Here is a 20984-nt window from a genome sequence, read left to right as displayed (position 1 = left end):
GCAACCAGACACCTAGTGGTTATTTAGTGAACTGACTTGACAATTATACTAAAAAATTGAATTATGAAATAAAGGCAACATTTATTCTGAAAAGTTGGAAGAAAATTTTTGATGTTAGCGATTTCAAATCAGCAGTTCACGTACCTGGATGAGGCTTTGCTCTTTTTTATAGCAGTTTGGACAGATTGGACGAAAACAAACTGTGATTCATAGAATTAACAGACAACATTTACAGAATAAATGCATACATTGTTCTTTTTTGATGAATTTTGTATCCAAATCATTAATTTTAGATTTACTTCAGGTTTATTTGCAAAAAAAAAAAAAAGTAAAGACCAACTGCTGGAAAACGAACTCATCATAAATCATTATTTCTGGATGAATTTATAAAATGTTGAAGTATTATTGTCAAATATGTAATGAAGAATATAAATGTTTATTTGAATTATTGGGAAAAAATACAAGTTTAAACATTTAACAACAAGATAATTCAAGTTTTGTTTGGAGTCAGACTCTTTTTTGAGCAAAACTTCTGTTCAAATTTTAATTTTTCAAAATAAAAGTTTTCAAAACTGAAAGGAGAAAGAATTTTATTTCCTCTTTTTTCAGTTCAGAAGAATCAACATCTCTTAAACTTTCAGTATTATTTAAGTTTCACTTTTAGATATAAAAGTTTTTGATGTAAATGTAGATCGAACATACTCCTAAACTCACAAAAAACTCAGTCATAGGAAACACTCCCAGGTATTCCTCCGTACAGTTTTTGTCATTATTATTTCAGGTTCTGAATGAGCAAATCGGACAGTTAACTTAAAAAAATGACGTTGTTTTTCAAGAATTTGACAGCAAAACTGATGTTTTTGTTTTTAAGCTCCAAGAACAGCAGACACAGAAACCCTTTCACACTTTTTATTTCTTACAAAATCACAGTTTAATAAATAGTCTGTAAAAATGAGTACAAAAGTGGTTTTTCTTAACATTTCATATATGAATCACTCGTGACTCGTTTCAGGTCAGAGGAGACTTTTTCTGTCAGGAACTTTTACAATCTAGTTTTGCTGAATTAAGGCCTCTTGATTTTGGCATCAGAACAATCGGTCAGTCGAATGTTTTTTTTCTTTTTTTGTGTTGTTTTTGTCTGAATTGGTGGAAAGTTAAAAGCTCCCCTGGTTCCACAAGTTCAGCAAAAGAAACTTTAAATAAAGAACATCTAGAAATAAATAAAAATGGCTCAACATGCAGGATCCCTTTAGTCCTAGAAATGCTGACGAGACCAAACACTGCGACAGCAACAACCGAGCTGCTTCCCGCCGGAGAATCGATCCATCAAGGTCGACGTTCTCACGGAGATTCCTGGGATTGCAATGACAGTCTGAGCGGAATCCTCCTTTAAGAAGTTCAGCAATCCCATGAAGTGAACGACATCTTTACTGCATTGGGTCGACGCCTCTGCGGCTGGACGCACAGCTGCAGGTCCATGATCTGGTCCTGCATGATCTGATCCTGCATGATCTGATCCTCCATGATCTGATCCTGCATGATCCATCATAGATCTGCGTCCGGTCAGCAGAGGCTCAACCATGAATTACTGCATATCAAAGCTAACTTTGTTCAACACTTAAGGACAAAACAGTTAAAAGAGCTGATCGATTCAGGCCCAAATCTGGTCTTTTTTCCTGTTAAAGTCAGACGCTTTTAACTAAAAACATTTAATATCCGATTTGCTTTTTTAATTTAAATAATAAAACAAATTCTGACGTTTACACCTGCAGCCTGGAGTCAGTTTTGTATCTTTATGTCTCATTTAACATGTAAAAGTCACAAGAAAATCTGGAAAATAAATAAAAATCCAGGACAAACTAGTTCAATAAAAGTAGAAATTTCAGGTTTTTCTTTCTTTCTGCTCAGAGTCGAGAATAATATCGGGTAACCAGATTAAAATCAGTCGTTTTGGCACAAATGCATCACGTGTGATAAAAGAAATTCGTTTCTTTTCCGCTTTGGTCTTTTTGTTCACGTTTTACATAATTTCAGAAAGAAAAATTGTTTTTTGTCAACTCAGACTTTAAGGTTTCTATATTTTAGTGAGTTCTGCAGAACTTTACAAACTCTGCAAACAGGTCATTTAGATTTATATAAAATAAAAAAAATGCAAATTTTATTTTAATTAGCTAAAAAAAAAATCGGTCTTACCAAGAATTCCTATTTTAAGGAAAAATGTGTTTTCTTTAAGATTATTTTGCTGTTGAAAATCTTCGTATTCAGAATATTTTCTTGCAAGAAAGAAAACAATTTAGCTTTTCTTGAAACAAATGTAAAATTCTCAAGATTCGTTTTCTGCAGTGAATTTGCCAAATCACAGAAAATAAATGTTGAAAAACTTAAATGAAGCAGAAATTTCATGTTTTCTTGAACATTACACTAAGACTTTTTTAAGGCAGCTAAGATTCTAATTTAATGTGTTTTTAATTTGCTTGTGTGCTACTACAGAAAGAATGATTAATATTCAATAATTAATTAGTTAATTAATTCAGCTCTTTGTTTTTAAGCGACTAAGTGCTTTTATTTTGTCTGTCATGAGAATTAAAATCAACTTTTTGGAAAAGTGAAACACAGAAACGTGAAGGTCGACTGAACATGTTAACTGCAGCTGCTTTGTCCACACTAACGAGGAATTAAAACAATTATTTTACCTGGTAGTACGGAGACCCTAAAGGGACACCAAAGTAAAAAAAAAAATCTAAAAATTGAAGCAAAATATTTTGTTCTGGTTATTATTTGGTGCGTATGGAGCCCCGAAAAGGACATCGAAGTAAAAACAAAACAAAAACATTTTTTAGAAAATGTTTTTTTTACTTCAAATTTTTTTTTCACTTCGATGTACCTTTAGGGGCTCCGTACTTATCAGATCTTAACTGGAAAAAAAAATCAGCTACAATCGGATGCGTACCAGATACCAGATAGTAACTGAAAAAATAAACCCTAAAAATTCTTTCTTTGAGAAAAAATATATTTTTTTTAATTAATTACTGGTTCACACCAGTTAGTAACCAGATTTTTTTTCTTCAATTAAAAAAAAATAATTAAATAAAAAAATGTATATATTTAACTTCATTTTTTTCTTTACTTTGATGTTCCTTTAGGGGCTCCGTAACTTGGAGTCACAGATTTATTATTTCTTTAGCCTGCATGTATGAACAGCTGAGATCCAGTTAAATTCAAAGCAAAAGGCTCTCCACTTTTTTTTTACTTTCACAATTTTTCCTTTTTAAAATAGTTATTTGGATTTTTTAAAGCAAATTTTCCCTCTTTTTTAACCATTTTCTTTTGTAAATCAGAAAACTTGAAAATTCAGTTTTTTAGTTTTCAGATCAGATGAATTTATCCACATTTACATCAGAAATTCTGTAACTTTACAGTCTGTGATCATATCGACTTCCTTCTTTTCCTGCTCCGTTTTCTAAAAACTTTTTGCGTTTATGCTTTGTTGTTTCCTTTTATCGAACCTAATGAAAGCTTAAACATAAGTGCTACTTCTGTAAGCCCCTCCCACCCTTTTCCTCCTCCAATCACAACCCTCCAACAGTTTTTAAATCGTTTCATAAAAAAACAAAAGTGACTCCATGCAGGTTTTTGCTCCAAAAGCTGCAGACTGAACGTTCTTTTCCTGGCGGGCCGACATTCATCTCCAGCTTCAGTTCACATCTACAGACTGGCAGGATTGTCACATTAACACAGGATGCTGAGAATAATCATGTATTGCTTTGTAGTGACGAGGAAACGACAACCGAAGCTTCAACAGATGAAGTTTTTGGTCAAAGGCTGAGAAACGACGCAGAGAGGGCGGAGCTCCAGGATGTTTTTGGACTAAACGTCCCTCTGAAGCCCTTGAAACGGGTTGGAAATGGTTCCTAAAACTACCAAGGGTCTGACGGCGAGTTAACCCCGTGTTATTATTGCTTGCACGTTAACACACAACGTTTGGGAAACGGCTCAAGAGGAATATTTATCCGTCAGAAACGGTTTTTCTGGTTTTTGCGCCTCCTCCTCTCAGACACGAACGGACACTCGATGCTAATGTTTGCTGGTGATTTCAGGATGCACAAGTCTCAAATTCTTTGGAGTTTCATTCACGAAGCGGAGATGACGGAGGGACGTCGGGGTTTTTCCACGCTCTCCAGATCCACGCACACACACGGACACGCACGCACTCGCCAGCTTTCTGGAACCACGATTGGCACGGATTATCAAAATAAATACCCTGGAAGCTTGGCACTATGCAACCAAATTCAGAACTCGTAAAGAAATCTTATAAAAACTATTGAATAATCTCTAGTTTTTGTGTTTCTCACTATTAATGATATACTGTTTGCTGATGACGGTCTTAAACCTCTGGAGGAAGCGCCGCCCTCATCCCCCGCCGCCGCCGTACGGTGACATGCGGCGCCGTGGATAGAGCTGCATCTCTTTATTTTCCGTCTGTTTGACCTGAAGCAGACGGGTCAGGAGCTCACAGGTGCCCCCCCAGGATGCTGGTGACGGCCTGGTCCAGCGAGGGGCCGGCGGCGGCCCTGGGGGCGGGCGGGCCCTGCAGGCGCTGCAGCTCCAGGATGCTGTCGATGGCGCTCTGTAAGTGCTCGCTCAGCATGCTGTCCTCTTGGAGAGGGGGGGGCAGGGGGCTGAAGCGCCGCTCCGGTCGGGGCGGGGTTTCTGACCGGTAGCGTTTCAGTTTGGGGGCGTCTCTGGGATCAAAGACGTCTTCTGGTTCCGATGGGGGACTGGGAGATTTTGATTTGGAGGCGGGGCCTCTCTGTCCTTCAGAGCCCCCGCTCAGAGCTCCGTTAGGCAGCTGAAGAGCGCCGTTGGGGGCTCCGCCCCCGTTGGTCAGCTGACCCGCGTGGTCCCTCTTGAAGCGGGGGTCACAGGCCGAGTTGTGGACCACCTTCCGGGATCCGGACTCCTGCTTGATGGTCAGCCGGAGGGCGCCGCGGGAGCTGGAGCGGTACGTCTTCAGTCCCGGGGGCCGCTCGGACAGTCGCGTCCAGGATGGGGGGGATAGGGGGCTCCCGGAGGATTGTGGGTGGGAGGGGCCGGCGCAGCCATGCGGGGACGACACCGCCAAAGCTGTCATGAAGGTTTCTGCAGAGAAAGTGAGAAAGAGAAAAACTGGAACCACTTGGAGACGGCTCCCAAACACAAGGAAGGAACTCTGCTGCCTAATTACATAAAACCACCAAGAAACATAAAAATAAGATTTAAAATGACAGAGAATGGGTTCTTTTAAGCAAAATACTCCAATGTAAACCACAAACATAAATGCTACATTTTTCTAGCCCAGGAGACGGCAACCTTTAACAGTAAAGGAGCCGTTTGGACTCGTTTTCTACTGATCAAAACCTAGAAGGATCCCAATAGTCTCACTTTAGATCAGGAGTCTGAAACCTGCAGCTCCAGATCCACATGTGGATCTTCTATCTCTCCATGGTGGATCCTCGGCCAAACATAAAATAAGTCATGGAGATGCTGACCCAAACATGTCGACCGTCAGAGTCAGCAGCTCATCCTAAACAAAACTACCTAAAGAAAACAAATAAACAAAGCCGGTAAACTAAGACTACCAACCCAAACTAAAATAACAAAACCCAGCAGAGTAAGACTGCTGAGGACAAGGAGGAGAAAAAGAACAACAATTTTAGGATTACTTAGTTAGCATTTATTTAATTTAGATTAGCTAAATTTATAAACTGATGCTGGGGTTCACATAGATGATAAACTATGTAGGTTTTTACATCCCAGGAGAGATTGTCAAGAAGATATTTTAAAAAAGGTAGCAGAGCAAGAATGGTTATTGTGATCAATAGAACGATTGAGTATAAGCTTTTTATTTTCTATAGAAGTCTATGGGATTTTGGGTACTTCCTGTTTGGAGCGCCAGGGGGAGGAGTCACCCAGTTCAGATAGCAAAAAACGGCGACTGCATTGACTCAGTTTGGAAGTAAACCATTTTTTACATAACTTCTTTGAGATGACAAATCGTTTAAACACAATATTTGCCAAAGTTTTCCTCTTTGGTGAAATTCCCCTCCCCCATGTTAGACATGACCATCCCCCTCCCTTTGACCTTTGACCTCCTGGTTGATAAAAGGAACTCTTGTTGGTCGCTGACCTGGATCTCGCCGAGCTCGCCGCCTGTCCTCAGCCAAAGAGAACCTCTCGGCCTGCAGGAAGAGGCGCTCCAGCATCACCATCTCCGCGGACGGACTCTCCTGCTGTGGAACAACACAACCTCCCTCAGATTCAGCCGGAGGACGTCCCGAACACCTGGAGCCGCGTCTCACCTGCGTCTCTTTCACCAGCAGCTGCCTGTATTTGTTGACCATGTCTTTGGTGCGCTTCAGCAGGAAGTAGGACATGGAGTCGAACTCTTCGTCCACTGTTGGGAAAAACAATCAGACTTGGTTCTGTGAGCCGAGTGGACGAACTTCTCAAGTTTTTAAGACAATCTGTGCTCGGAAACATGAGAAGGTCCAGCTGGTCTACTTTTAAACTACATTATTTAGGATGTCAGTTTATATATTATTTACTCATCATTTGGAAGGAGAGATAAAGGGGAGGCACTTGTCACCAAAAAATGTTTTTTCTTCTCTGATTTCTTTACTTGGTACATGAGGCTTGTAGAATCTGAGATACAACTTCTGGATTCTTTGTGTTTTAATTTAGCTTTTTTTTTGTTTGGAAGAAGCCCTAAAAATTCATAAACCAAAGTGCTGAAAACCTAAAATGAAGTCCTCTTGGGTGGGCAGGTGACCGGCACATGTGTGATACGGCAGCAGGTGTCGGACCGCGTCCTTCAGCGAGGCGAACGCTGGACGAGTGACGGCGTTCTGCACAGCTCTGTGGTCCGAGATGAGCTGCTGCTGGAACCTGAGGAACACAACAGACACAAACGCCTATTTAAAACAAATACACCGTCAAAGAGGGAAAATCAAACATCGGAAATGATACTTTTCACATATTAGTTACTGCATTTCAACAACGGAGTATTAGAGCCACCAATGAAAAAAAACAGGAATACTAAGAGATTTGAAGTTGTACATGTACGACTATAAATCTCTGAAGTATTATGAGTTTTAGAACCACAACACTAACAATATTACCAGATTAAAGTCGACGTAAACATTTGGTCCAACAAGTCAATTCTACCCCCAAACGTGTGTCTCTGAGCTGTTATTGTACATATGAAACTCTGCATTACCGACATTAAGAATCTGATTTTGAGTCACCAAAAGTTTAGAATTTTTTTGTTTTTTTTAAACCTATCTAAAATTAAAGCTTCACAAGCTTCAAGCACGGCTTCGATAAACAGACAACTTTGATGTTTTTCCTTGTTCATTTATTTTTACCACTTTTTCTCATTAATTATTTACTTTTTTCTAACAAATTGATGTTTTTTTCTTAAATTTATGTGTTTTAAAGTCGTAAATTTAGGACATTTAAAGTAATAAATTAACAACTTCCAAACACGTACATTTACAAGACAAAAGTCCTAAATTTAGCCAAGGAAGTTTAAAATTGTAAATATACGACTTTATTTTAGTAGTTTAACAATTATGACATTTTTCTTTTAAATTTACAGATTTTTTTTGAACTTTTTTCATACATTTCTGCTTAAAAAGATTTAGATTTCAGAACGTTTCTTTCTGCTTTTCAGTTGAAAAAGCAAAAATAAATGATTTTGAGCCACAGATATAAGGAATGGATATAAAAAAGGAAGAAAGAGCTGGTTTTGGGGGTGGAGTCAGAAACTAAGCCCCACCCTCTAAAACTTGATGCAATAGAGAAAGTTGTTCACATGTGGAACAGGAGTTCCACTGTCCTGTTGTGGTACTTTGATAAAATCACCTCATGTATGTTTCACTGAGACAAACTTTCAATGAAAAAACAGCAAAGCAGCGTTTTCCTCACGGTGGCCTAAAATAATCTGATAAAAGACGAAGGAAAAAACATCTGAATATTTAGCTGAAATCAATGAAAAATGTCTTAAATTTTACATAATTATTTTATGTTAGGATCCTTTTTTTTGTTCTTTACATTATCGTAACACAAAAGTCTTCCTCAAAATAAATATCTGATTTTGATGTTTTAATTGTTGACTTTTGTACTTAGATTTCTTGTTTAGTTTCATTTTTATGTAAACAAGATTTAGGAGTGTGACCATGTAAATAAACCAAGATGAGTTTCTGTGAGACACATCACATCATCAGCATCTAACGTGACTTAAGCACACAAGAATCTGTACTCATGATTATAAGTAATTACAATGTTTTAGTTTTTTCTTTGTTGTTGCATTTCTTTATTTCTAATATGAGTTTAATATAACTGTGGGATTTTTTGTTATATTGTCTACAGTTCAAGCTTAAAATAAATCAAGTGAATTATCCTTGTTGTATATGATTATTTTTCAGTACAAACCATGTTTCCATTAATTAACATTATCAGGTATTAAAACTGCTGTTCTGATGATAACAATGAAGGTTTTGTTCCACTCCAGAGTTTCCGTCATAAATCGGGTCCCTGTCTCCCCCTCTGGCCTTCAGCAGGATCCATCACCTGAGGACTAGCACTTCCTGGGTCTCCACACTACACTTCCCATCAGCCCCTGCTGTCACTCCCAGCAGTATTTAGTCAGTGCGAAGTCTTGTTTGTCTGAGTGTTCTGATCCTGACCTGATCTTCTGCTTCGTCTTTGACTCTGATGTTTGCCGCCTGTCCCGACCCTGACCACTTCACGCTCGTGTTTGACCTCTGCCTTCCTGACCCTGATTTAGCTTTGAGGACTTGTAGCTGTGCTTCACTCCGGTTCTCCTGCTGCACTTCGATCCAGCCGTCTCCCAGTTTGGACACTTTCATGCTCAGAATGTTGGACGTTCTTTTACTTATTCCACGTGTAATATAAAATACTCCCAACTGACGTGAATTTTACTTCATTGTTGCTTGTTCTGATGTGTTGTTGCGAACAGAACAGCGACGGTTGATGGTGGCGGTCTTACCGGTGTCTGCGCATTGCTGGTGTGAGCTTCTCCTCCTCCTCAGGATCCTCCAGCTGCACACAGACCAGAACCGTTTGTAATATTTAACAATCAATAGTCAGTTTTGAGAAGATTAAAAAGTTCAGCTGGTGTTTCACCTCGATGATGGTCTGATTGGGGGCCTCAGGGCCCCCCTGGGCGGGGACCTCCTGGGCCGCAGGAGAAGGTGGATCAAGAGTGAAGGCTTCACTCTCTGTGACCAAGGCAGCTGTGGGCTCTGAGGAGGACGGGATGAAGACAGGAATACTGTCAGTGAGGAGGAGGAGGACGGGATGAAGGGAATACTGTCAGTGAGGAGGAGGACGGGATGAAGACGGGAATACTGTCAGTGAGGAGGAGGACGGGATGAAGACGGGAATGCTGTCAGTGATGAGGAGGAGGACGGGATGAAGACAGGAATGAGGAAGAGCGTGTGATGAAGGAGTTTTGGTTGAACGGCTGAACTCACTGTTGTGCTGCGGGACAGCAGACTCGTCTCCACCTTTGGAGGGGACAGCAGGTGTGGGAGTCGGCTGCTGCTGAGGCACCGAGACGCTGGGGGCGGGGCTATGGCTCAAGGACATCGGTTGAGAAGAGGACGGCCGCGTCTGGATCTGGGCTGACCCGCTTTGCTGCTGGTTCTGAGGAATGAGGGACTGGGATGCTGGATGCTGATGAGAACTCGGGTCCTGCGGTCCAGGAGCAGAACTTTCAGGGGGCGGGGCTGACGGCGGAAGGGGTTCTGCAGCTGGTTTTCCAGAGTCCTGGTCCTGCGTGGGGGAGCAGAGCGGCAGGTCTTCCCCCTCTGAGGGAAGCGGAGAAGCGTCAGCCTGAGCAGACGGCGGGCAGCTCAAAGGCGTGGCCTTTTTGCTGCTGATGGCGGGGGAGGCCAGCGGCTCCAATGTCCCGACCAGTAAGTCCGGCTGGATGGGAGAACCAAGTGCTTGCTGTGACCAAAGACAAAACAAAAGTTAACCTCTCAGGTTGGGAAAACGTTCCAAAGATTCCTGAGTACCTCTTGCAGGTGCTGCCCGAAGGCCTGGTTCTGATTCAGCGCCGATTCTTCTGCTGGAGGCATCAGGAGTTTGGGCACATCCAGAGCGGGCTCAGGAGGGGGCTGCAGGGCCGTCACGACCGGAGGGGGGGAGGACTGCAGTCCTGCAGAGCGGTTCTGGACGGACACGTGCTGGACCACGGCTCCAAAGGGCTGCGGAGGCAAAGACTCCACATTTACAGTTTACAGAAACGGTTCCATAAATCCTGCCTCATTCTGCGATACATCTGAGAGCGGCGCCGTCTTCCCCTCAAACGCGAAGCCTGGAGGTGACAGATTTGTGGCTTTGCTGCAGAGGAAACACTCATTATCGCTTGTCGTGCTCGGCTGTGTTTGGAAAAGTTCCAACCCACAAACAAAAACACATCCAAGTGAGAGGTCATTAATGGATTCTCCAATTGAGTGGATGGAGGAAAAAAGCTAGAATGGTTCAGGTCCGCTTTAGCTGACAGCTGGAGATCTTTGAGGCTTCACTAATGGAAAACAACGTTTTTCATCAATCAGGCCGCAGTCTTCCTGTACAGCAGCTGACGGGTCGGCACCGTCTTCTGATGGACCATAAATGTTTAATGGGGTTGACGTCAGGATTTGGTTTTTTTATTAGTTTTTTGAACATCAACACAACAAACCTGATTTCCTCTCATTGTTTTGAGAGAGAACAGGAGTTTGTTTACTGTAAATATTAGGGCTGGGAATCACTGAGTACCTCCCAATATACGATACATGACTCACGATATCGATGATATTGCGATACTGCGATAATTGTTAAAAATCATAACTCACATTTCATAAAAGAACACATATTTTTTAGGAAAATATATTCCCAAGAACATTAATGCAGAACACAAAAAACAACACAATACACAAACGTTTTTTTTCTTTTTTTTTTTTCCTTTAAAAACTGAACTCTTTCATTGATTAAGTTTCTAATCAACGTAAGCAAATATAACCAAATAGGAATGATGAAAAAAAATACTTAAAGCATTAAAAAAAGCAGACAAAATATAACTGTTAGTTGTTCATTTTTCACAGTAAAAAAATATTTTCATACTTTCTTTTCCTTAAAAAACATTTTTTTCCGGAATATCTGAGTTTCTTATCTTAGTTAAAGGGTAACCAAACACTAAATCCACTTTTTTTGTCTGATTTTTATAAATGAGTCTGAGTTTCTATGGCAACTACTTTGGCCAATCAGGAGCCTCCGGGTACTTCCTGTTTGGAACACCAGGGGGGAGGGGCCAATCATTCCAGTTTTCATATGCAGTCAATGGTTTTACCAAATATAAAAAAGTAAACACTGAAGTTTTTTGAGCTCTATCTGCACTACATCTCCCAGCAACCCAAGCGCACGGTTCCTGGATACTGCTCAGCTGGCTCTCATTTGTCAATCACCCACAGGACACTTAAGCACTGCTCAGAGCCTCACTCAGTGCGAAGTATTGTTTGTGCCATCCTGCCTGCGTTACTGAGCGTTTCTACCTGGACCTGATCTTCTGTTTCTGATCCTGCTTTGACTTTCCTGCTGCCTGCCCTGACCCTCTCCTGGAGTCTCTAGTCTCTCGTTATCGACCTCTGCTGCCTGACCCTGATTTAGCTTTGTGGACTTTTAGTTCCTGTTCCACGTGGATCCAGCTGTCTGCCCGTTTGTGACTCCGCCTCTCGGTGTCCAGCTGTTGCATCACTGGTCACATTTTCAGAGGTGCTCACCTGCTGCAGCTGGTGGAAGGTCTCGTCTGGGCCGCTCCGCTCTTCTGGACCGGACCTTTCAGGCAGCAGAACCACAGACGCCTGCTGCAGGCTCAGTTGTCCGTCCGCCCCCCCGGTCTGAGGGGCGGGGGCCTGGGTTGCGAAAGGTAAGCCCTGGTAAAGGGAGGGGCCGTTGACGATGGAGATGGAGGTGAGGTCGGAGGGAAGCACCCCCGAGCTGTTGATCAGGGTGATGTGGTTTCCCAGAGCAGGACTGTGGAGCAGGGTGGCCCGCTGCCCCGCCCCTCCTGGGGTGTAGGTTCCAGCCAGCTGCGTCGGCATCTGGAAGACGGCGGTGGGGGCCGACTGCAGCTGCAGGGCCCCTGACAGCACGGTGGCCGGGCGGAGCGCCAGCTGCCCGGTGGGCGTGGTGAAGACGGGACCGAAGTTCAGCTGTCTCTGGGGTACGGCCAGGATCTGGGGGCCGTCCACGAGCTGGCCAGCAGAGGGCGCCACGCTGTGAAAGGAGGTCCCCTGCTGACTCGGGTTCAGCAGGGGTTGGGCCGCCCCGGCCGGCTGGGAGATGGTCACGGGGGACTGACCCGGAAGAAGGAACTGGTTTTGGCCTTGGAAGAGACCTTGAGGCTGAAGCACGAAGGAGCCGCCCTGGTTGACCAGCTGCAGGCTGACGGGTTTGGGGAGCTGCTGCGCCGCCTGGGGTGCCGCCGCCGCCGCCTTTTGGCTCGGTGCTTGGGAGAGTAAAATATTTGGAGAGGCGGTCCCGGGGACAAAATTGAGACCAGGAATGGCTTTCTGGCCTGGAGGCTTGGGGCTGATCTGGACCAGTCTGGGCTGGATGCTGATGGGCAGCTTGGGCTGGATGGGGAGGGGGGCCCGCTGCAGGACGATGCCTGGCGCTGGGGGGGCTCTCACCGCCGGCGTGATGAGGGGGCGGCCGGTGGCCTTGTGGATGATCATGCTGGAACCCTGAGCCGGACTCAGGGAGAAGGAGGCCTCAGGGGCGCCGGCGGGGAACACGTTTCCAGGCAGCAGCCCCATCAGCTGGGGGGGGGCGGCAGGCTTCAGAGAGGGACAGCCGGGCCCGACGGCCAGCAGGGAGGGCTGGGGGGGCTCCACGGCCGTTTGGGTGTCTCTGGGCAGCGCTGAGGTGACGGGCAGGGTCACGGGTTTGGGAATGAATGGGACAGCGGGGGGAGAGAGGAGAGGGGTGGGGGGGTACAGCGACAGCCCGTCCCCTGGGGGGGCCAGACCGGCCTCCAGAGCCATGGTCTGCTCTGTGATTTCAGCCTCCTGCAGGCTCTGCTGCAGAATATCGCAGGCCTCCTCCTCCACCTCCCCGTTCTTCTCCTCGGCGGGGGGCCCGACCTGCGCTCCACGGGGGTCCTCTGCAGCCTCCGGAGAGGACAGGAGAGCCTCCTCCAGGAAGGACAGATCCACACAGCCGGCTGGAGGCGTGCCGGGGGAATCCCCGCCATCTCCCAGGAGAGAAACGGGGCTCTGCGGGAAGGGAGGTGCAAACGGAAGGAGGAGGCGGAGGGAGGGAGGTGCAAACGGAGGGAGGAGGCGGAGGGAGGGAGGTGCAAACGGAGGGAGGAGGCGGAGGGAGGGAGGTGCAANACGGAGGGAGGAGGCGGAGGGAGGGAGGAGGCGGAGGGAGGGAGGTGCAAACGGAGGGAGGAGGCGGAGGGAGGGAGGTGCAAACAGAGGGAGGAGGCGGAGGGTAAACAGGAGGAGAAGAGTGTGATTAGTCAGAGCTAACAGGAGGAGAGAAAAACATCCTCCTCCTGGGGGTTATTGTGGGTCCAGACACTCACCGGGGCGTCTGTGAAGATGGAGGGCTCCCCGGAGGCGGAGTTAATGAGCAGGTCCTCGGCCTGCAGCTGGCAGGGGGAAAATCAGGACATTTTAGGAAATGCAGAGTCACACACCATCACCAGAGCGCCAGCCCAGACTGAATTCTTTTTAACGATTGATCCTTTTTCATGTTCTGCTGCGTGAAGACTCGTGTTACCTCATTGGTCCCATGAAGGAAGTCATTCAGAGCCTGGGGGTCACTGGGACACACAAAACAAAATCAATGACATCTCAGCCAGAGCAGCGCAGCATCAGGACCAGCAGATCCACAGCAGCATCTCAACGAGTCTGTTCAGACACATGCAGCTTTTACAAACATCACGTTTTCTTTCAGCTCCACAAGCAGAGAGACAGAAATTTGACCTTTTATTATAAGATTTTTGCATCAGCTGTTAAACATCTGGACATGAACCAAATTTGAAGTAAGTCTACAAGATTTTTTATGCATTTTTCAGTTTTATGTGATTTTTAGCCCCATTAAAAATGAATGGGAATTTTTTTTTAAATCCTTCAAAAACTTTATGCAGTTTTCAATCCTATGAAATCTTGGTATCAAACGTTAAGCACATTCATGCTAGTTCGTTTGGTAGTCGCAAATTTTGCACAATTTTTACGATTTTTTTGTGCACTTTCTGCAAACTATGCACGTTTGGCATCAAAACAATCAACACGTTCAGGAAATTCATGCTTGTACTTTTGGTATTCATCGTATTTTTGCGATTTAAAAAAAAAATCTTTAAATTCTTTGTGCACTATTTGTAAATTATGCAAGTTTGATATTAAAACAATCATTACATTCAGGAAATTTTCCACCAATTAACGCAAATTTCTCGCAGGTAATGCAACTTTTCTAGTTTTATATACTATCGTCTTTCTTTTATTGTATTAAAAAGCCCATCTAGGGACAACTGCTGCAAATGAGCTATGGCTAAAAGCATTATGATATGGGCATGGGACTGCTGCTCTGCTGTACATCTATATTTTTATTTCTGTCCATATTGAATTTGAATTTACTTATTGAATAAGGACAGATATAAAAACATAGACATACTGTAAATAGCAATCCCATCCCATAATGCTTTTAGCCATAGCTAGTTTGCAGCTAAATAAATAAATTACAGTTCAGGTAAATCTGGGTGTCATCAGCATAAAAGATTCCCGACAGCAATGGCAACAGGAAAAGAAGTTTGTTGTGAAAGTTTTGGCTGTCTGCTGATTTATTTCTTTTCCTGTTTGACGCAGTTATGTAGATGACTTAAACATTTCTATTTTACACTAAACAGTTGTACAAAATGAGTCAATATTTTAGTCGACTAAAGAAAAACACATTCTAAAACTGTGTAAAAGTGGCATATTTTTAAAGCACGTCAGAATTATCATCAAACATTTATAATTAAAACAACAAACAAAAGAACCCGACTGGTACACAGTTACAAGGAAGTTCTTTCAAAATAAAACTACAAAGCACTTGAAAAGATGGATACTTCTCATCCCAATAGTTGCACTCAGAAACAGAATAATTAAGGATTACTATAAATGGCAGATTGAGATAAATAAATGTTTAAAAAAATGTTTTAATTTTCAAATAGATGGCAGTAAAACGATAAACCCACATTTTTATTTAGCATTTTCTTGTGTAAACACCAGCATTGTTACATTATTTTGTTGCCAGATGAAATCTAGATCAAACTATAAACAAATAGGACTTTTGTTGCAGTTTAATTCTGATAAAAATGAAACTCACCACAAAACATCAAGTAGACAAGTCCCATCTTCATCCTCCATGTCAGCTGAGAGGAAGAGCAGGAAACGGTTAACCGTTAGATTCTTTCACATTAAAAGGATTTGTTTATTTTTTGAGAAAAGCTGTTTTCATAACCTGATGGTGCCTCAGTATTGTTTTTATTTTAAAAAAATTGAGTTAATAAATGAGTTTTGTGTGGATTCAGATCATCTCCGAGGGTAAAAATACAAAAGAGAACCAGAGCAGCCGAATCTTCTACTGAAATGACTCTGATTAGTGATGATGACAAACATTTGATTATTCTATTCAATAAATGAAGCTCGGAAAAATCTTTAAAATCTGTAAAAATCTTTAAATCATCCATGAATGAAATCCATCAGGTCGGTTACCGTGACGACGCACGTCCATCATCTCACATCAGTTATGTCATGATGTAGAAATGATGCTGAGATGCTGAAAGTATTTATCGTACGTCCAGCTGGATGTTTGAGGAGAGCAGCTATAGAGTAACAAACGGAAAAACACCACTCAACTGAAACACTAATTAAAAATAGAACATGTAAAACAAAAGTGAAAATGTAAACAAAAAAGTTTGATTAACTAAAATGTTGTTCCACCTAAAATCTAAACAACAACTCAAAATTCAAACCAAAATAAAACTTCTGCAGGTAAACAAAAACAGTATGAATAGAAATTATTCTCAAAAATACGTTTTAAAAATTCCATAATTAATTTTAAGATGGTGAATTAAGATTAAGAAACAGCATAAAAGTATTTGTGAGGATATTTCTGCAAATGAAATTTCTATGATTTCTTTCCTTCAGTTTCTCATCATTCATGTTTCAATCTTTTAGTTTATGAAAAAATAAAAGCTCAAACTGAACCATTAACTTTGTTCTTAAATGTCATGTTTTTAAATTTGATCGCCCCAACATATTAAAAAAATGTGATAAATCTGTAAAAATCCATGTTTCTTTTTGCTGTGAAGTTAATAACATTGTTTGTTTATGTGAGCTGGAGTACGGAGAGAAAACAGACTCGCCTGATTTACTGTGTGTACTTCTTGATTCGTAACTCATACAATATATTTTGTGCATAAGTACAAAAAATATGATATTTAGGTATCTAATTGTTGATTTGTGTGTAATTCCTGATTTGGACACAATTGTCAATTTGTGTATAATTGTTTTGTGCATAATTATTTATTTGTGCATAATTTTTTGTGTGCATAGTTCTTGATTTGTGTGTAATAGTTAGCTTGTGTGTAATTGTGGATTTGTGTGTAATTGTGGATTTGTGTGTATTGTTTCGTGCGTAATTCTTGAGTTGTGCATATTCATTGATTTGTGTGTAATTCTTGATTTTTGTCGAATAGTTTTGTGTAATTCTTGATTTGTGCATGGGTAATTGTTGATTTGTTTCCTTATTCTTTATTTGTAATTTTTTCAATACATTTTGTGCATAAGTACAAAAAAATATAATATTCAAAAAAATTACGAAATACAATTTACACACGCACAACTTAAAATTACAACAGCTTGCAACTAACCACACACAAATCTTTCAAAAGTACACACTAATCGCCTGATACTTGCACACAAATCCACATTTAAACACAAATCTGAAGTGAGACTCTTTTCACGTCTCCAAGATTCATCTGTAAGTGATGCGTTTAAATGCTGAAATCTCAGATGACCCAGCATTCTAGCAGCATTTAAACGCATCATTTTACATACAGATCTTGGAGACGTGAAAACAGTCTCACCTCAGATTTGTTTGTAAGTGCAACAGGCGATTTGTGTGTAATTTTTAAAGATTTGTGTGTAAGCTGTTGTAACTTTAAGTTGTGCTTGTGTAAATTGTATTTTTTTTAAATTTTGCATTTTTTTTTTACTTATACACAAAATGTATTGCATGAGTTACAAATCAAGAATTGTGCACGCATTAATCGGGGTGAGTCTATTTTCTCTCCATACAGGTGCCGAGTTCACATCAGATCATCTGTCCTCTTTGGTTGATTGTTCTGTTCTGGACCCCCAGACCCGATAGGGTCACAGAGGCGGGTCAGAACACACTTCCAGCCCAGTATGGATCTGGAGTTTATGTTCTGAGAGAAAATGGGAAGAGTCCAGAACCAGGATAAGAATCCTCCTGCAGGGTTTGGTCTAGGGTGACCCGGTGTGGCCCGGTGTGACCCGGTGTGGCCCGGTGAGGGAGGAGAGTGTGGATGCTGTGAGCTGAATTTGACAGCTGAAGATGCTGAAATTGTTACTTAAAAACACTGAAGCTAATAGCTAAAAATGTTAAAGTTAAGATAGCTAACTAGAATATTAGCTAAATACCAAATTAGCCTAAAAAAACTAAAGAAAAAAAAGGTTAGCAGAAACAGTTAGCAAAAACTATAAAAAGCCTAAATTAGCCAAAACAGCGAGCATGTAGCTGAAATATTAGCTAAATTCCAAAAACAGCCTAAAAATTTTAGTAAATGCCAAAATAGTCCAAAAAGCTACCAGAATGCTAATTTTTTAAACTTTAAAATTGTAACTTTTTAACATAATTATGAATAATAAAAAGGCAGGAATATTATTCCAGAATAAATCAACTTAAACCTTAAATAACTTTCTGTATTTTACTCTCCATAAAAATATATTTTGTCAAAATTATACAAGTTAGAAATGAGCTCAAGATAACGTCGGGTCATTAACATTAACAACGGCTCCGGCCCCCCGGGCCTTAATTTTGACACGTGCTCTAACTGGTCCGTTCAGGTGATCATCAGGAATCAGATCTTTCAGGATCAGTGTTTGGAGTTCTACCCTCCAGTCTGACGTTGTCATGAGTCCTCCACGTGTTACCTGGAAGTGCAGGTGAGCGTGCGCGTGTCTTACATCATGAGAGGTGGGCCCCATACAGAGAGGTCGCGCTGGGTTCTGCTGGGGGCCTCATGGGAAGCTGCGGCCGGGCCTCGGCGCGGGAAGGCGGCGGGGTTCCGGGCCACGGCGGCGGGACGGGGACGCGGGGCGCCGCGGGGGCATCGCTGCACCGGCGGGGAAGCTGTGGAGGAGAGAGAGAGAGGGGACACACGCACGCGCCGTGGGGTCAGTCCGGGTGAGCAGCGCGTCCCGCCGGGTGACGGATCAATGCGCGTCAGCGTGCGGGCGGACACCTGGACCGAGCGCGCGCGGCGGCATCGACCCCGCGGAGCGCCGGCAGCTATTGTTGTCAGCTGTAAACACACGGCTCCCGCCGCGCCTCGTGCCGATAAAAAACAACACAGCCACGAGCGCGCCACATAAACGCATCCTCCCGCGCCTGCCGGGCGCCGCTCGCGCGTTTTGTTTACAGGAGCGCCTCGTGAGCCTCCAGGTGCCGCAGCGCAGCCGCGCGAGCGCACCTCCACATCCCCGCGGGAGCCGGGACCGGGAGGACCGGGACGGCCGGGACGACCGGGACCCTGGCACGCGCTCGCGGGTTACGTAAGGTGGATGCGCGTTGATGGAGAACGTCTGTCCCGCAGGAGCCGGCGGCCGCTGCGGGCTCCATCTGATCCCGCACATCTGCGTGTTTTTCTCTCCTGAGTGGAACCGCGGCAGCTGCTGGAATCGCTAACAAAAGATGCGTGCTGGTAGATGTTTCCACGCAAGCCGCCACGCGTGACTCCCCTGTCGCTGCGCCGTCACGCCAAAGCCGCGGTTTGACAAAGGAACGGAGGAGCGCGCGCGGGGAGGACACAACTCACCCCTTCTTTGTGGTTTATTGTCCTGTCAAGCGGGCCTCTGCGCCATCGATTCTCACTCAGTGGTCTTTTCAGATGCTAAAAGGAGGAGAGGGGGAGGCGAGGGAGGAGGTGGCGGGGGGAGGAGGGGAGGGGGGCAGAGTGGGTGTGAGAAACAGACACACAAAGGTGGAGGAGAAAACACGCACGCGGGAGCAGAGGAGGCTGCAGCTGCAGCGGGGAGACTCCTGGAGGAGCAGAGCCGCCTCGCGCGCACCGCACGCGGGCTCAGCCGGAGCTCCTCGAACCTCCCATTGATTTTCTGTCTTCATCCGATTGATAAAAACGGTTTAACTTCAGATACAAAGAACTGAAACGGAACAAGTAAATATAGGAAAAAGATCATATAGATGAAAAAATAACTCAAAGTTTTGTTATGAGACTTCTTGAATGTCATAAACTCTGAATATTTTTCTTTTTAATCCCTGGATGAATAAATCTTTAGTTATTGAAAAAAAATAGTTTTAAAATGCGTTTATCTAATTAAAAATTAATTAATATGTTTTTTAACTGTTAAAGGGAACCATTATCGATTGACTAAAGTTATTTGTTAAATTTCATTTTTATCGAATAAAACTCAAGGATAAGTAAACTATCAACAAAAAATGTTAATTTGACGAAAATTACGTTTGTTAACTGATCCAGTATTTCACTTTTTACTGTAACACAACTATTTATTCAACCAACCCTTCATAGACACCAAGCCTCTTTTTCAATGTTATTTATTGTTTAGTGTGTTTTATTATGCTTAGACAATATGGTAACAAATTAATATCCCAATTGATAATTTAAAGTACTTTTTCTAATTAGAAAAAAATACTAATTAATTAATAAAAAATGAAATAAAATATAACTTTTTAAAATAAAATAAATTAATTCAAAAAACAAAATAAAAATGAAGTATAAATACAATATATTTTAAAATAAAATAAATCCAATATATAAATAAATAAACGAATAAAAATAAAATAATGAGAAAATCATTAGAAAAAACAGGTAAATAACTTTGTCCTCATTTGTCAAATTTTGCTGTTTTATGTCCTCTATTTCTATCTCTCTACTCTTGATCAGTTATGTTTTATCTCGTTCTCCGTCCCTTTGTTTGGTGCAGTGTGATTCATGTGTTGTTTTTTTATCTTGTTTGCACCGTGAATCCCATCAGTACAACTGTGCTGTGATATTGGGCTATAGAAGTAAAATTAAATAGTTTAAGATGCAGATGTAAAAATCATCCAACAAACAGGAACTCATTTTACTTTGAAAAAAATTAAATGTTATATTTTAAAATGCAAAAAATGATTTTTCTATTAAACCCTAGAACGCTTTAGCTGTAAAAAGTTTCACCATCACTTTTGCCGGCTTACTTTCACCTGATATAATATATCTAATATAAAGTATTTGCAATAAAAAATAGATCAAAATATATTTATTAAAATATGATAAATTACAGTAGTTTTATTTTTGTTTTCAACTGTGGTTTATGTGACAGAATGGAAGATAAAATATAAAAACATGCTTGAAAATCACTGAAAAAATATGAATTTCAGAACAAAAAATTCCTAAAAAAATAATAAGAAGAATATAATGATACTGGAGACTTTGGTCCTCCCATTCCTGACTTTACTCCCTGACCCATGACACGTAGAAGAATTACGTATTGGAAATCTTGTAAATACTTTCGCTCAGGTAAAAATCACCTGGGGCCCGTTTCAAGAAGCAGGTTTTGTTGGAACTCAGAGTTCGTGAACTCCAAATTCGGCAAAACTCTGAGTTTTCGGTTCCA

The 20984-nt window shown here is 42.3% G+C and overlaps 1 protein-coding gene across 3 annotated transcripts; it reads right to left on the bottom strand.

Moving 5' to 3' along the window:
- Positions 1-895: 895 nt before the first annotated feature.
- On the bottom strand, positions 896-19640 carry si:ch211-168d23.3 (BRD4-interacting chromatin-remodeling complex-associated protein). Of its 3 annotated transcripts, XM_024271900.2 has the most exons (14): positions 19166-19640; positions 18315-18480; positions 15427-15472; positions 13840-13882; positions 13643-13708; positions 11829-13325; positions 10083-10274; positions 9537-10014; positions 9187-9305; positions 9050-9102; positions 6776-6924; positions 6339-6433; positions 6167-6269; positions 896-5139 (listed from the first exon to the last, which is right to left on the bottom strand). In XM_024271900.2, the coding sequence occupies exons 3-14, from the start codon at positions 15465-15467 to the stop codon at positions 4511-4513; spliced, it is 3465 nt and encodes a 1154-aa protein (XP_024127668.1). In that variant the 5' UTR covers positions 15468-15472; positions 18315-18480; positions 19166-19640; the 3' UTR covers positions 896-4510. The 3 variants fall into 3 exon arrangements, with proteins under 3 accessions (XP_024127668.1, XP_024127659.1, XP_024127652.1); XM_024271891.2 differs by lacking the exons at positions 18315-18480; positions 19166-19640 and adding an exon at positions 15816-15969 and having other exon boundaries at positions 6167-6266; XM_024271884.2 differs by lacking the exons at positions 18315-18480; positions 19166-19640 and adding an exon at positions 15816-15968.
- Between the last annotated feature and the right edge of the window lie 1344 nt (positions 19641-20984).

Source organism: Oryzias melastigma, linkage group LG22, assembly GCF_002922805.2.
Source record: "Oryzias melastigma strain HK-1 linkage group LG22, ASM292280v2, whole genome shotgun sequence".
Taxonomy (NCBI): Eukaryota; Metazoa; Chordata; class Actinopteri; order Beloniformes; family Adrianichthyidae; genus Oryzias; species Oryzias melastigma.
Note: the sequence above shows the minus strand (reverse complement) of the source record. Positions and strands in the feature narration are given on the sequence as shown.

Coding starts and splice junctions, on each gene's coding strand:
- si:ch211-168d23.3 (XM_024271884.2), bottom strand. CDS start 15,837: ATGATGGACGTGCGTCGTCACG. Junction 13,326..13,642: donor CCATCTTCACAGACGCCCCG/GTGAGTGTCTGG, acceptor CCCTTCCCGCAG/AGCCCCGTTTCTCTCCTGGG. Junction 9,306..9,536: donor TGCTGTCCCGCAGCACAACA/GTGAGTTCAGCC, acceptor CGTCCTCCTCAG/AGCCCACAGCTGCCTTGGTC.